We start from the raw sequence: 13,885 nt of genomic DNA, 5'->3' as shown, positions 1-13,885 counted from the left end.
TTTGTTTATTGTGCAGCCCTTCTGACCGGTTTGGTCCTTTCTGTGTTTTACAGGGATACAGCGCTGGACGGAATTACCCCTTGCCACCCCCAGCAAGAAGATACAATTGGAGTTAAATTTAGACTTAAATGGGCAGAAGGCGAATATGATTTTTTTTCTCTCGCTATATTTGTCTTTCAGGCTGTTTTACTTGTTTTCTTTTAATAATTCTGAAAATGTTCTTATGTACTGAATTTTTAAGAATGCCTGTAAAACTTGTGAAATACAAGTGAATCAAGACAATTGTGTCATTGTCAGTTTGTTTGTAAAGTTGATATTGATCCTAATTTAGATTAATATTTTTATTTCAAATGTTCATAAATATAGCCAAATTAAACATTCAGCTATTTGCATCACATATACCTTACATTTTTCAAATCATATTCCTCCTATCAATCCTCACAATCGCCATAAGCTTTCTGATGTGAAGCATTCATTGAAAAATCTAAACGAAATATTCTTAAATCATGAACATAGCAAATCTTTGGACAATGGTTTAATTATTTTCGAAAGTTTTTGTTTTTTTGTCAATTCAAAATTCCTTGGATTGACAGCTCCATAGCAGTTGCATTGAGGCTTTGTTTGAGACATAATTACATACCCTAATCAGAAACCATATCTCATTCCTACCGGTTTTAATAAATCAGTCTCCCAGTTTCACAGGAACATAAGTAACTTTATGGTCCTTTTAAATAGATTTAATTGATTTTATATTAAATATACTTAATAGGCCATTCAGTGCCCCTTTATTTAATGCGGACCCTATTATTATAAACTAGGCAAATTTATCACTAATAGTTAGCATTTTTGCGTGCTTATATTTCAAATGTTCAAATCAAAGAACCCACGAATAACAAATTATATTTATTGAAAATGTGAAACAACAATTGAGCTCCAGTTATTACAGTAGTTTGAAAATTCTCGCCTTTCATCTTTGTTTTCCATTGTTTGGCCAAATCAGTCACGGTCCAATTTTAAAAATCCTGCAAATATTCTTGCATTTTGGGACTTTATCATGCTATAGACTACGTGCTTAATATTTGTTTACTTAACCAGGCCAGCTTGTAACGGTAAGAAATATTGGAATTTATATTTTGACTCTTTCGTTAAATAATTGGGTGATAAGGACTAATAACAAATGTAATTGCATTAGGCCAACGTCTTAATCAAAATTGCGCTATAACCTACACGTGAACTTCGTTACATAGGTATGTGCCACATGAATAAGCAGATATGCTTACATGTCAAGCAATTTATTGTTAGTTCAACTGGATTGTGATTTGTGTATATATATATGTATGCTATGCAGCCATCACATTTGTAATTTACAAAAAATGAACGAACAAATATTTCGTTTAAAAACAATCACTGTCACATGAAATGTGTTAACTATATATACAGTTCAGGTTCATTCATCGAAATATTACAATACTTTGGCCTGATACCCTCAATGTGTCCTTAAAGAATTTAATTCCAACAAATTAAACTTCACTCCCTTCACACCGTCACCGAGTGCTTGGAGTCTCATTTTTTATCAAAAACTCTTAAAGTAAAACACGCACGGTCGACTTTCTTAAAAATAGGTGGTCTATGCACCTCTCAAATGTCAAGGAAGTATGGTGCTTCTGTTGTCCATGTCACCAACGACCACTGTCCTTCCCGATGTTTTTGTTCGTCTTAAAATCCACTTGATGTATTCTCCAGAATGAAAATATAAAATGGCAGGTTTCTCCCTTTTACCAAGTTCTGCCATAAAGCAGGTTTGAACTGACCATGTTATTGGTGTACTCGAGGAGAGCCGCGTCTGTCTGAGCCATGTTTAGCTGGCTGTGTAGGATAGGGGAACTGGGGGACATTTCCTCCAATTCTTCGGATGATAACGGATTATTCACCTGCTGATTATGGAGATTAACCACCGCACTTCCCGATGCCGTCATCGCACCACCGGACACGTTCTGCTGCTGCTGCACCTGCTGTTGCCCAGACGTCGTTATGCTTGACCCGTTCTGGCAGGGTTTGCCATCCTTCACGAGAACCGGGACTGCTACCCGCCTCGGTGACTGTTGCTGTGGGCACACACTGCCGTTCTCCTGTTGAATCTGCTGGTTCGCTTTGTCCTTTGCCTGGCGTTTCATTTTGTACCTGTGGTTCTGAAACCAAATTTTTACCTGGGTCGGTGTCAGGTGGATCATGCTTGCCAGGTGTTCTCTCTCGGGTGCCGACAGGTATTTCTGCTGCTTAAAGCGCCTCTCCAGCTCGTACACCTGGGCCTGAGAGAAGAGCACCCGTCGTTTTCTCCTGGGCGCAGAGTGTAAGGTGACCATGGATTTGGTGGCATCCATCCCTGCCAATGTCCCCATCCCGGTCATGTTCATCCCAGTGGTAGCCCCCATGAATCTAGAAACTTCAATGGCACAGTTAAATAAATGCATATTTAGATACCGGTTTAGTTTTTAATTATTTGAATTTAATCGTGGTGCGCAATTCAATTAATCACAATTTCAAGTTGTAGTTTACATGAAGTTATTCAAAACGAATTGCATTTCTTAAAAGTAACATCAAAGGCTACTTGTTCAACTTACTTGTTGGGTAGCGGGGTTCGGTGTTTGCGCTATACCACGCAGTTGCTGCTGCGCCGTTTCTCATTGTGTCTTGGTAAGACGGGAGGTCTCCCATATTCCCGATGCTCCCATTACAGTAGCCTCCTATGGCACTGGAAAATTGGGAGACGCTGTGTGGCATGTGATAGGTGCTCCCCACCCCGGTGTTATGGCACATGGCGTGCTGCTGGATGCCCGCTTGAGACACCTGAGTTTGTCGGTATGCGCCCAGCGAAGACGCGAGGTTCCCTGTACTGTCCATGCCTCCAAACTTTCTGTAGGTCTCCTCGATCGGGCTTAAAATATCTGTCACTGAGAAAGGAGTTGAGTGCTTTGGGCTCAAGGACATGGTTTAGCCCGCAGGTGAATTTGGCTGAACGCGGAACAAGTCCGACCGTAGTGTTGTGTCTCTGCTGCAGGACACCTACAAGAGTACTTGTGAGTCCGTCTGAGATTTCCAATGGATCGCCTTGGAGAAGGAGGGGAGCCTTGGGCGCTCTTATCTTGTCTTGACTCTAGCCAGGCGCCAGGTTTACGACAAACACGAGGGGCGGAGCAACGAGCCAAACATGCCAACAATGGGCATTGACATTTTAACCGGGTAATTTAGGAACATTTTACTTTTGAGTTAAGATAAGCAAGATGTCATTTAGATGGTTTAAACGTCAACTTGATAAATACATGTGATATGGAACTAATTCGAAAAGTATATATTTTTTTAATTCTTTGGTCGGATTTCAAGTGAGGCAATGGGCTATAGTTTTGGTGCATTCGGGTAAAGCTGTTGCTCCAGCCAAAAAATAAAATGGCAACCTTTTTCTTAACTCGAGAGCTCTTCGAACAGACACCAGAGACCGAATCAGGCACCACAATGAAGACTTTCTTTCACCATCCAAGCTGTCACATTCTGCATTTAAGGGTGTGATTATATATATTTTTCAATTGACAAATTGGTAGGCTTGCATTACCCCATACAATAACGATCATAAAAAGTATATTATTTTTGCTTCTTTACAAAATGTAATCAGACAATAGAATGGATTAGTATTTTCAAATAATACTTTATTAAAATCATATTTAGATGAGAAAATAACCAACCCTATGTTATTAATCGCGTTTAATGTGTCACTCATTGGAAGACAAACAAATTCCACTTTTGCTTACTTGTCCAGTCATCCTGGTACTTTCCAATTAGGCCTATTTAATTGTGGATATGGGAACGGATAGAGTAGCCTATGGCACAATGTCCTACACCGCAAAGATGGCATGGACTCAAATCAAAGTTCAGTCCTTGATGTGAACGAGATTCATCAAAGACAATTAAATGTGTATTAAGTCCTTATCTATTTTAAAATCAAAAAGATGGATCACCAATAGCATGCTAATTGAGTTAATAACTCATTGTTGCCAGTTACTTTGATCTATAATGGTCAGTTATCTCTGGTAGACCACCGGACAACCGCAGGTTGAATCAACGTTGCTTCCATGTCATTTAAACAACAAAATGTGTGTGACGTTGAATGAAGGTGGAAAAGTTGTCAACATAAGCGATTTTTTTTTTTACCCAACGTTTAACCTAAATCCAATGACATGGTGACATTTTGTTGATTTCACATTGAATGAAAATAAGTTGACAGCTCAACCCCAAAACGGTCTTTAAACTGACGTCTGTGCTCAGTGAGAAACGAGTTCACCTGCTCATCCAATGCTTCAGAGGTATGCTATGCGAGCCGCATGCAGGCTAATCTGAACATTTTAAAAAGGTAAAATATAGGCCATACGGTGATTTCGCGATTTAAGTTACTATAAAACGGTCTAAATCATTTTTAGGCTACCTCGAATGTTTGAGAGGTATTGACTTGACAACAGGTGAGTTGATTTCCATGAAATTATCTTTTGTCAATCTGTTTTAAATGAATTATACTTGATAATTTCTTATCCGTGCAGATAGCGGTAGTCTATATGCTAAAATCCCTGTGGCAGAAAGAGGTGGCAAGACCAGGAAATGACAAGTGCTGAAGCACAGTCACATTTGTGCAGCCCACACACATGCATATTCAACATTAATTTTTTTAGAATTAAAGAATTGTTTTGTGAATGTGAATTTTTCAGATTTTAGGCCAAGTATGGTAATCATAAATCATATAAAACGTATTTTCTTGATAAATGGCCTTGTCTTGATTCTGTCTGATAGGCGATCTTGCTTAGTCAAGATGTAGGGTTAGGCAATTTTTCTGTAGACCACTTTTTAAAATTCGGATTGGCTATAGCCTAATGTCATTTATCAACTATTTAATTTGAATACCATTTTGCTCTTTCATTTTTTGTTAGGCCTAGGCTACATCAAAGTTTTCAGCCTAGCACAATTGTAGCATCGGATATAATGCTCATTTGTAAAAATATGTTCAGATCGGATAAAATCTTAGTTGTCTGCTTTCCATAATGCATCTGTTGAATGAGCCATATAATACACGAATTGTGTTGTGGTGGATGGCTCTTTTCGGTCTTTTTCCTGGATGTAGCCCCATGCAAATAACCAAACCGCTCAATCTTGTGGACCTTTCAAAGGGTATGGTTATGGGCTACTGCACTCAAATTTCTTCCATTCCAACCACGTTCCCATTATCATGACTGCACAGAGAAACATTCGATAACAAAAATAGCAATAATGACTTCGGTCTTTCTATTGAAACTTGCATGTCTCGGGACCATATATACATAGGCCTATATTCACAAAATGTTTTTCCATTTTATGTACCACTATCGCTTGTGCTGGTATTATAGCATGAAAAGGGAATCTTTCCAGCTCGGGTCTGTTGAATTCCAGCTTATTGCAGGTAACTTGTTTTTGTCTTGATGTTTTCATTTACTGTAACTTTTGAATGAATGTTAATTTGATCAATGTTAATTCAACCGGTAAAATTAGACTCAAATTGTTATGCTAGATTGGTGTTCCATAACCCAGTCGTTGGTGTAGCTATGGAAAACGGATAGGATAATTACGGTTCTTCTTGACATGTTACACCATTTATTTATATATACAAACCCATAATAGGTCAAAATCGTAGCCTATAGGAATGTATTTTAGTGTTATTACATTATTAGGCTACATCATTATAGAAATATACCCCATATGCTATCTATAGGCCTATAACTTTCGTTGAGTTTCATATTATGAAACAAGTCCAAGTAATGTTCCATTTAGACTACATACTGGTTTCCACTAGCTAGTAAATTCAGTATCACTTGTAATCAGATCAACATTTGCACCGTAATTAATATAGCACAAAGCAAAACAGACATTTTGATTGGGAAAGAAGATAGGAGACACTCGAGCACTAATCAGAACAATGACCCTCAATGATAGAGGCCTGTGTTTGGACTTTCCAGCAATGACCGATTCTCTTGAGGTGACTGTAGCCTTCAGTAACTAACTACAGTGTGAATTCGGAATGATCTTTGAATTGTGTTAACGTTGTGCTATTTACTAGCTCTATAATTTTGTATCACCTCTCTATCCCCCATAAACGCACAGCCTACTTGCATATCGAACATTTTGAGATAATATACAAAAAAACGCAAGCAACTCTTTTGAGGTTATATTTGAAAAGATCCCGAACGTCTTGGAGTAGAGGGATGGCATATTTGCTGTCAATGGGGCACTTGATGCATTCCGCCACCACTGGCTCAATAACATGAGAGAGATTTGGAGAGGTCAGTAAAGGGGTTCTGCGCTTAGAGTGAGGGCCTGGGTCCTGAACCGTTCCTGCTAATGCACCGGAGATGTAAGTGAAGCAAATGAGCTTGTGTGGAGTCCGTGCTTGTTAACCCAATTCAACAAAATGAAAAGCTATGATCTCAACTTTCATGTCACGGTGAGGGCAACAAGAAAGAAACAAGATGGATGGAAATTATTCACTGGATTATTTTTGTAGCAAACACTGTTCGACGGTTTCAGAATGTTGGACAATTGTGGTATATTCCTTTCTCAGGCGAAACACTTACAGAAGTGGAATCCCAGCTCTTCGCAAGACAAATGGCAGCTGTATTAAGCTACGCGCCAGTGCGGCAAGCTACCAAAGGCATCGAATCGTGTTGCAACATCATTCCATGTGCACCGGACGATGGAAAAGGCCCCCCATGACTACAATCAACCTGTAGGCCTGCTCTCTTTGTTTGGGCAATGTCTTATGAACGATTAGTTCATTTCAATTACACCAAAAGCTGTGGGTATTTGCTCAACGGAGGGCCTAGGCTATGTTTGCCGATGACACTGTCTAACAAAATTGTAAATAATGACAATATATTTCAAAAGAGAAGGTACATTTACATATTAATGTTGCACGGTTGCTATAACTTGAAGGTAGGCTAGCCTATAAACCCTATCAAAATAGCTTTTTGAGCATGCACGAGAAAAATCGCGTTGGTGGTCTGGAGAGGGCAGTGGTAGCCTAAATTAATAAATAAATCAAGAATTGGAATATGAATTTAGTTGATACAGTGGTGAATTAAGTATAGTCTAATAATCAAAATGTTGACATTCGGAAGAAACATCATGGCAAAATGAAACGTCATAGTCATTGCTTTGGAATCAAATGTAGACAAGCCTGTCACCAACGAATGATGGATAATAGAGAATTGTTTTAGCTTATGACATATTAATATATTATTTCACAAACCTGTCATATTTTTTATTGATATAATGGAAGCACTTCGGTAACTTGTAAAGAGCATTTTAAGCATTGCGAAAGAAAAAGTTGTATTATAGACACCATTGATGCCTACTGTGTGCCATCTTTTCCCGAAAATTGTATAGGCTGTATACTCACTATATAAAGTGCTGACAGCATAATTACTACTATCCTACTGTAGCAAATAATAATAATAGTATAGACGTATTATTAGAAGTAGATAGCAGCATTTTCTCAAGCTTTTCGGACCATGGGCGGCTTTAATTGATTGCTTTATTGTATTTAGATTCCGCCAATGTGATTATTGCACCAAACTGTTTAATCTTCTTTCATGAGTAGCATAGATGAAGTGATAAACGTGTGTGCCAAGCCTCCTCAGTCAAGACCCTCTCATCCACTCTAGTATTATTTGTGTTTTAATTCATGTTTCTTATATTATAAATTAAATGATGCTTATATGTTAAGGGGGACGGGGGCTTTAGCATTGGACCAAGTGTGGATTTAAAGTGTATTTATTAAAAGTGCGATTTGATGATATCAGCAGCCGATGTGATCAAATCAATTATCGTACAGAGGCTTAATACTTTAGATAGTTGGGAGGTCTTTATTCTATCAGAATAAATATAACTATTTATATGTACACCTCCACCAAGAAATGTCGTGCATTAACAATTAACAAAACGGAAACTTTACCGTTCTAAGCAAATGTTCTTTGTGCGTTTTAACTCTTTTTTTTTTATGTAAAAAAAAAAATATTTTGGAAGTGGAATTGGTCGAATGCCATAATCTTTTTGTAAACGGGTTTAACCCCCCTTAGATGATCCTGTCCTTTGATTTATTGTCGTTATTACAAATCTTGGAAGCGACTGACACGTTCTTCTATTCGGTTATTTTGGTCTGTTCCTCGAAAAGAGTGCATTTTGCGTCCCTTTTGAAATTTTAAGTAGAAACCATGCACCAATATTTTATTTTAGAAACCTTTTATATTAACTGAAGTCCTTTTTAATATAGACCACAGGGCATTTTAATTAATCAGATTTGTTATATGAACAAAGGTTTGCTAAAGTGCCCTCCGTCAACCCTGTGTCACTTCTAGGAAGATTTGAACTCATTTAATCCCCACATTGTAAATTTTCCCCATCATTGTAAAGCCCTAGTTATTTTGTTGCTTTTACAAAGTCATTTGGGGCGGCAGGGTAGCCTAGTGGTTAGAGTGTTGGACTAGTAACCGGGAGGTTGCAAGTTCAAACCCCCGAGCTGACAAGGTACAAATCTGTCGTTCTGCCCCTGAACAGGCAGTTAACCCGCTGTTCCTAGGCCGTCATTGAAAATGAAATAAATAAATACATTTCTGAAGATTATTATTTCGGCTATTTCATATTATTAGTGATTCATTTAAGTATGTCCCACATTTTAAGGTCAACCATGTAACGTGAACTAAACTCTAGTTTTCAATAATATCCGCTTTAGCCGATATCCGCATAGTTGATGTTGGAGGTGGAACCGCATTAGAGCTGTCAAATCCCACAAGCGGATTGGCTGCACTGAGTCGCATTAAAATAAATCTCAGCCTTGTTTCCAAGTTTGAACACTGGAATGTGAGAAGTCATCTACACCTTGATTAGGATTAAAGAAATCCTCATTATTTTGTTGAATGATTTTACAATTTGAGCGTAATTTTCTATAGCATACACTCTCTTCTGAAAGTCTAACAGGAGTGGGGCAGGTGTGGTTTAGCGAGAATGATCGCTAGAGCAGCTGCTCACTGATTTGATGGCTCCAGCACAGTTCCACCGCTGACATCGCCAAACATCCGCTATGCTGGGTGTGTGCTATCGCAGGTTAACGCTTGATCTGATTGAATCTAGGTCTAATAAAACTAAAACAAATCAAAGAGACATTGCACATCTAATAGTGAAATCATCGCGTAAAAGCGGTGAGCTAGGTCTACTATTTTTATGGCCAGACAGGTTACCCGTGAAACAAATCAGTGTTAGACGTCCATACATGTCTGAGGACGTCGGGAGATGTCATGGAAACCGTCCACTAGGGTCAGCAATGAGCACGGTTCTCTTCAAGTATGTTTCGTTTTTTTCTAGGGCGTTGTGGATCGGGGATGACGGACAGGAGTAAGGATCCTCTGATTCCAAAGGTTGCATGTTGGAATCCAGCGATAGAAAGTAGTTTATTTTTATTTGTTTATATTTTTGTTTTTAGCCTATCCCAAACCTTAACTCTAACCGTAAGAAGTCTGAGTTAATGCCTAAACTTAACCTTAACTTGTGACGGTCAACCCAGTTAATTTATTTAGCACTTAAAAGTCACTTACTGCAGATATTTTTTTTTACCAAGTTACACTTCTCAAAAGGCACAGGAATAGTGGAACGACCCATTTGTTATTCATCCATATAAAACAATGTCATCCACCTGGTCCACCTGTGATCTCAAGAAAAATGTATGTTATAGGATGTTGTATTTGAATTGCACCAGCAATCACCAAATAGCCTAGTAAACTGCTAGACGAGTTGTAGCAATGACGATAATGATGACGATAGGCCTATAGCCTATATACGCCTATACTGTAGCTATATAGCCTATCACAAGGCCATCTTTCTCAGGTGTTTCTATGACACTATCAGGTCCAATCACCTAGAGAGCACACACATCAATATGCATAGACCCATTTAGATATGTATAGACCCTTTTCCAGTTCTGTGTATTTCTCCATTTATCTCTCTCCTAGATGCTGGATACCAGACATCCCAGCACAAATGTACAACAGCTCTTTTGATAGCCTATGTTTGTTTGTTTTTACATTTTTTGACACCTTGAGGCAAAGCATCAATACTGGTTTGATAGGGAATGTGGATATTTAATGCATTCTATACCACCTTCTTCAATGTCCTTGTTAAGCCAATAAATGGTTTATATTATAACAAATATAAACGTATATGTGTGTATATACTGTATAAATATGTTCTATTGTGATTCTTTCCCCTATTGCCAAAACAAATTGAGAGCTACTGTGGTGAAATATTTACCCATTCGTATTCCTGCACATGTGGCTAGAAAACATCTGTACAAAACAAAAGATCCAATGAATATGAATCTGCAGTCTATAATTAAAGGGCCACTTGGAAAGGCATGAATATGCAAAGACATCCACCAAGAACAAGGAAGATGTTTATATTCTGGGAAGAAGACCACTTCGCTGGACATGGCTGATCCTTGCCCTGGTGCATTGTGCATGCACTTCAAATGAACTGTGATTGTGCCTTTGATGTGAGTCATTGTATCATTCTGGCCAATTTAGAGTTTGCAGATGCAGGGTGTAATGTGACGGTTGTACACTACAGCCTCACACAGCTGAGCCATTAGCCCATAACGTACTGTGAGGAGCATGAGAACAGTCTGTAAGATGTACTTCTGTTCTGTGGTAATGATATGTACACTGAACATAAATATAAAAGCAACATTCAACAATTTCAAAGATTTTACTGAGTTACGTTTCATATAAAGAAATCAGTCAATTGAAATAAATTCATTAGGCCCTAATCTATGGATTCCACGTGACTGGGCAGGGGTGCAGGCATGGGTGGGCCTTGTAGGGCATAAGAATGATGTTGGAGGCAGCTTATGGTAAGGGAATGCACATTCATATTCTCTGGCAACAGCACTGGTGTACATTCCTGCAGTCAGCATGCCAATTGCACACTCCGTCAAAACTTTAGACATCTGTGTTGTGTGACAAAACTGCACATTTTAGAGTGGCCTTTTATTGTCCCCAACACAAGGTGCACCTGTGCAATGGCTATGCTGTTTAATCAGCTTCTTGATATGCCACACCTGTCAGGTGGATGGATTATCTTGGCAAAGGAGAAATGCTCACTAACAACGATATAAACAAATTTGTGCACAAAATTAGTGAGAAATGAGCTTTTTGTGCTTTTTCTATTTCAGCTCATGAAACATGGGATCAATACTTTACATGTTGTGTTTATATTTTTGTTCAGGGTAGGATATACCCATTGATTCTTGAAGAATATACCTTATAAATGCCTTATGAGCATAGTACAACTGTATATGCTGATGATATAATAATTCTATCATGTTGAATATAATGTAATATGTAATATGATGGATATTATCACTATTTCAGTCAGGTTATTCAGGTGTAATATGACTTTCTGCCGCTTGATCTAATACACTGTAATAAAAAGCACAGCCACAAAGTGTCCAACAGCGAGTATAAAGATAAGTGGCACTTTGCAGTGTTGGTATCTCAATTAAATTGATTTTCTCTGGCCAATTCTTTAGAAGTGCACGTCACAATTCATTTAGCAAACCACATAAACACTCAGGAGAGTGATTGCATTTTCATCTAAATCACCCATATCCCTGTCCCAGATAACCGAAGAAGATTGCCCTCAGGAAAAATGCAGTATTTGAAATGAGGCATTGATATTATGAGACTAATCACGTTGTGTGTTCTCTTTTGTGTTAAGGAGACACCGTCATTATGGTGTGAAAAGACAGTTACAGTGGATTTCCACCCACCTGGCAGAACAGTTCCCGACAGTTTATCCCTCCTGTGAGAGACATCATTAACACTCATGATGTCTATAGGCTGTAATGATTTTAGTTCTTATGTTATATGGAGGATCTCCCAATAGAACCCTTGGCAAATAGACTCTGACCTCTATGTGGTTAATTGCATCCTAAGATCCTTTTTGTTGTTGTTGTCAGGGCCATTCCCCTCTATGTGTTGTCCCTTGTGTGACTCCTTACGTATTATCATTAGAGTTCCTAGCATTGAAGCTGTAGGAAAACTAGTACATTTGGCCCAGGTTTTTCTGGAGTTACTTCCTCACTATAAGAAAACCTTTTATACCAGGTAAAGGGTGCTCATACCACAATTGAGCTGAGGTGAAAATGTATGTTATGTTCCTATTTGAATTCATATTTCAACTCAAATTTCAAAAATGCTATTTTGTGAAACCCATCCATTCTCACAAACCTGGTGCACGTCTGTGTGGCATTGGCCTACTATTTACCCTCTCCCTTAGATTTCCAGTTTTTCAATTTCTACTTCTTACACTTTCTCTCTCTCTCTCTCTCTGTCCCTCATTCTCTCTCTTCTCCATTTAATCCCCTGCTCTTGTGAAGAGCAATGGGACAAGCAGCTGTGCTCCCGGGGCTCTTGGAAAGGCAGCCACTCAAGCCACTCACAGGAGGGATCCAGACCACCTGGCTCCTGTCCTGGCCAGCCCAGCTTCCATCTCCCAGCCAGGGGAAGATGGGGCTGCCGTTAAAGACTCACACTATAGCCGGGGTGGGGGATGGGGAAGAGTGATCGTCGACCTCTGACCCTCAGTGCTCTCCCAGTGTGTCCCGATGGACACCATAACACACAACACAGACGAATCTATGGAATCTATGAACAAAGTAGATTGTCAGTGCATGCAACAACAACAGAATTGATCCAACGTCATTGAGTTATGTTGCATCGTGTATTTAACAGGATATATTTCCCTACACCATGTCAAAAAAAGAAGAAGAAATACTTTAAGAGAACATTTTGTGTTGAACATGATGAACAAGGGGTCCTACATCTGGGTATATTTAATCCACAATAAAAGCCTGGCTCTGTTAGCTTGTGTTATTGAGTTCAGCTGCTCCCCCCCCTTGCACAATCAAATCAAATCAAATGTATTAGTCACATACACATGGTTAGCAGATGTTAATGCGAGTGTAGCGAAATGCTTGTGCTTCTAGTTACATCAATGCAGTAATAACCAACGAGTAATCTAACCTAACAATTCCAAAACTACTACCTTATACACACAAGTGTAAAGGGATAAAGAATATGTACATAAAGATATATGAATGAGGGATGGTACAGAACGGCATAGGCAAGATGCAGTAGATGGTATCGAGTACAGTATATACATATGAGATGAGTAATGTAGGGTATGTAAAACAAACTGGCATAGTTTAAAGTGGCTAGTGATACATGTATTACATAAAGTGAAATGATATAGAGTACAGTATATACATATACATCTGAGAGGAGTAATGTAGGGTATGTAAACATTATATTATACAATCCTTCCATCGCTCAGGTCCGAGGTCAAGACTACGCCACAATGTCTCGCTCCATACAATAGTCAAAATGCATACTTTTTTTTGGTTTTGTTTACCACAGACATTGTCACTTTCGCATCACGTTACCCCCAGGACAGCTGTGGTTGAGAAGCCAAGTAGCGTACACATGCATTCTACCCAGGGTATGTCCCAAATGACACACCATTCCCTATGGGCCCTGGTCAAAAAAGAGTGCACTATAGAGGTGACGTTTGGGACACCCACCCTCAGTTTGGCTGTGTGCTTGGACTGCGGCGTCGGTCGGATCCCTAGTGAAGAGCTCTCGAGAGTGTGTGGGCGACAAGCAGCCAAGCGAGGCCACGCTTAGACGAGTAGACAAGACTTCCAGAGCGCCACCGTGCTGTGGGTATGACAGAGGTGGAGAGGGCACTGAGTAAACATGGGGGTGTA

General features: G+C 39.1%; 2 protein-coding genes across 2 annotated transcripts in view; one reads left to right on the top strand and one right to left on the bottom strand.

Annotated features, from left to right (window-relative positions):
• The window catches only part of LOC109866309 (5'-3' exoribonuclease 2), a 30,789-nt gene extending 30,392 nt beyond the window's left edge, over nt 1–397 (top strand). The window contains exon 30 of the mRNA XM_020454909.2: nt 54–397. Coding sequence (XP_020310498.1) covers nt 54–116 — 63 coding nt within the window. The 3' untranslated portion in view covers nt 117–397. The remainder of the gene's footprint in view (nt 1–53) is intronic.
• A 499-nt stretch (nt 398–896) lies between these two features.
• On the bottom strand, nt 897–3,179 carry LOC109866310 (homeobox protein Nkx-2.4). Its single transcript, XM_020454911.2, has 2 exons — nt 2,622–3,179; nt 897–2,443 (listed from the first exon to the last, which is right to left on the bottom strand). Exons 1-2 carry the CDS (start codon nt 2,986–2,988, stop codon nt 1,776–1,778), a joined length of 1,035 nt encoding a protein of 344 aa, XP_020310500.1. The 5' UTR covers nt 2,989–3,179; the 3' UTR covers nt 897–1,775.
• Between the last annotated feature and the right edge of the window lie 10,706 nt (nt 3,180–13,885).

The sequence above is a fragment of the Oncorhynchus kisutch genome, linkage group LG21 (assembly GCF_002021735.2).
Source record: "Oncorhynchus kisutch isolate 150728-3 linkage group LG21, Okis_V2, whole genome shotgun sequence".
In the NCBI taxonomy this organism is placed as follows: domain Eukaryota; kingdom Metazoa; phylum Chordata; class Actinopteri; order Salmoniformes; family Salmonidae; genus Oncorhynchus; species Oncorhynchus kisutch.
Note: the sequence above shows the minus strand (reverse complement) of the source record. Positions and strands in the feature narration are given on the sequence as shown.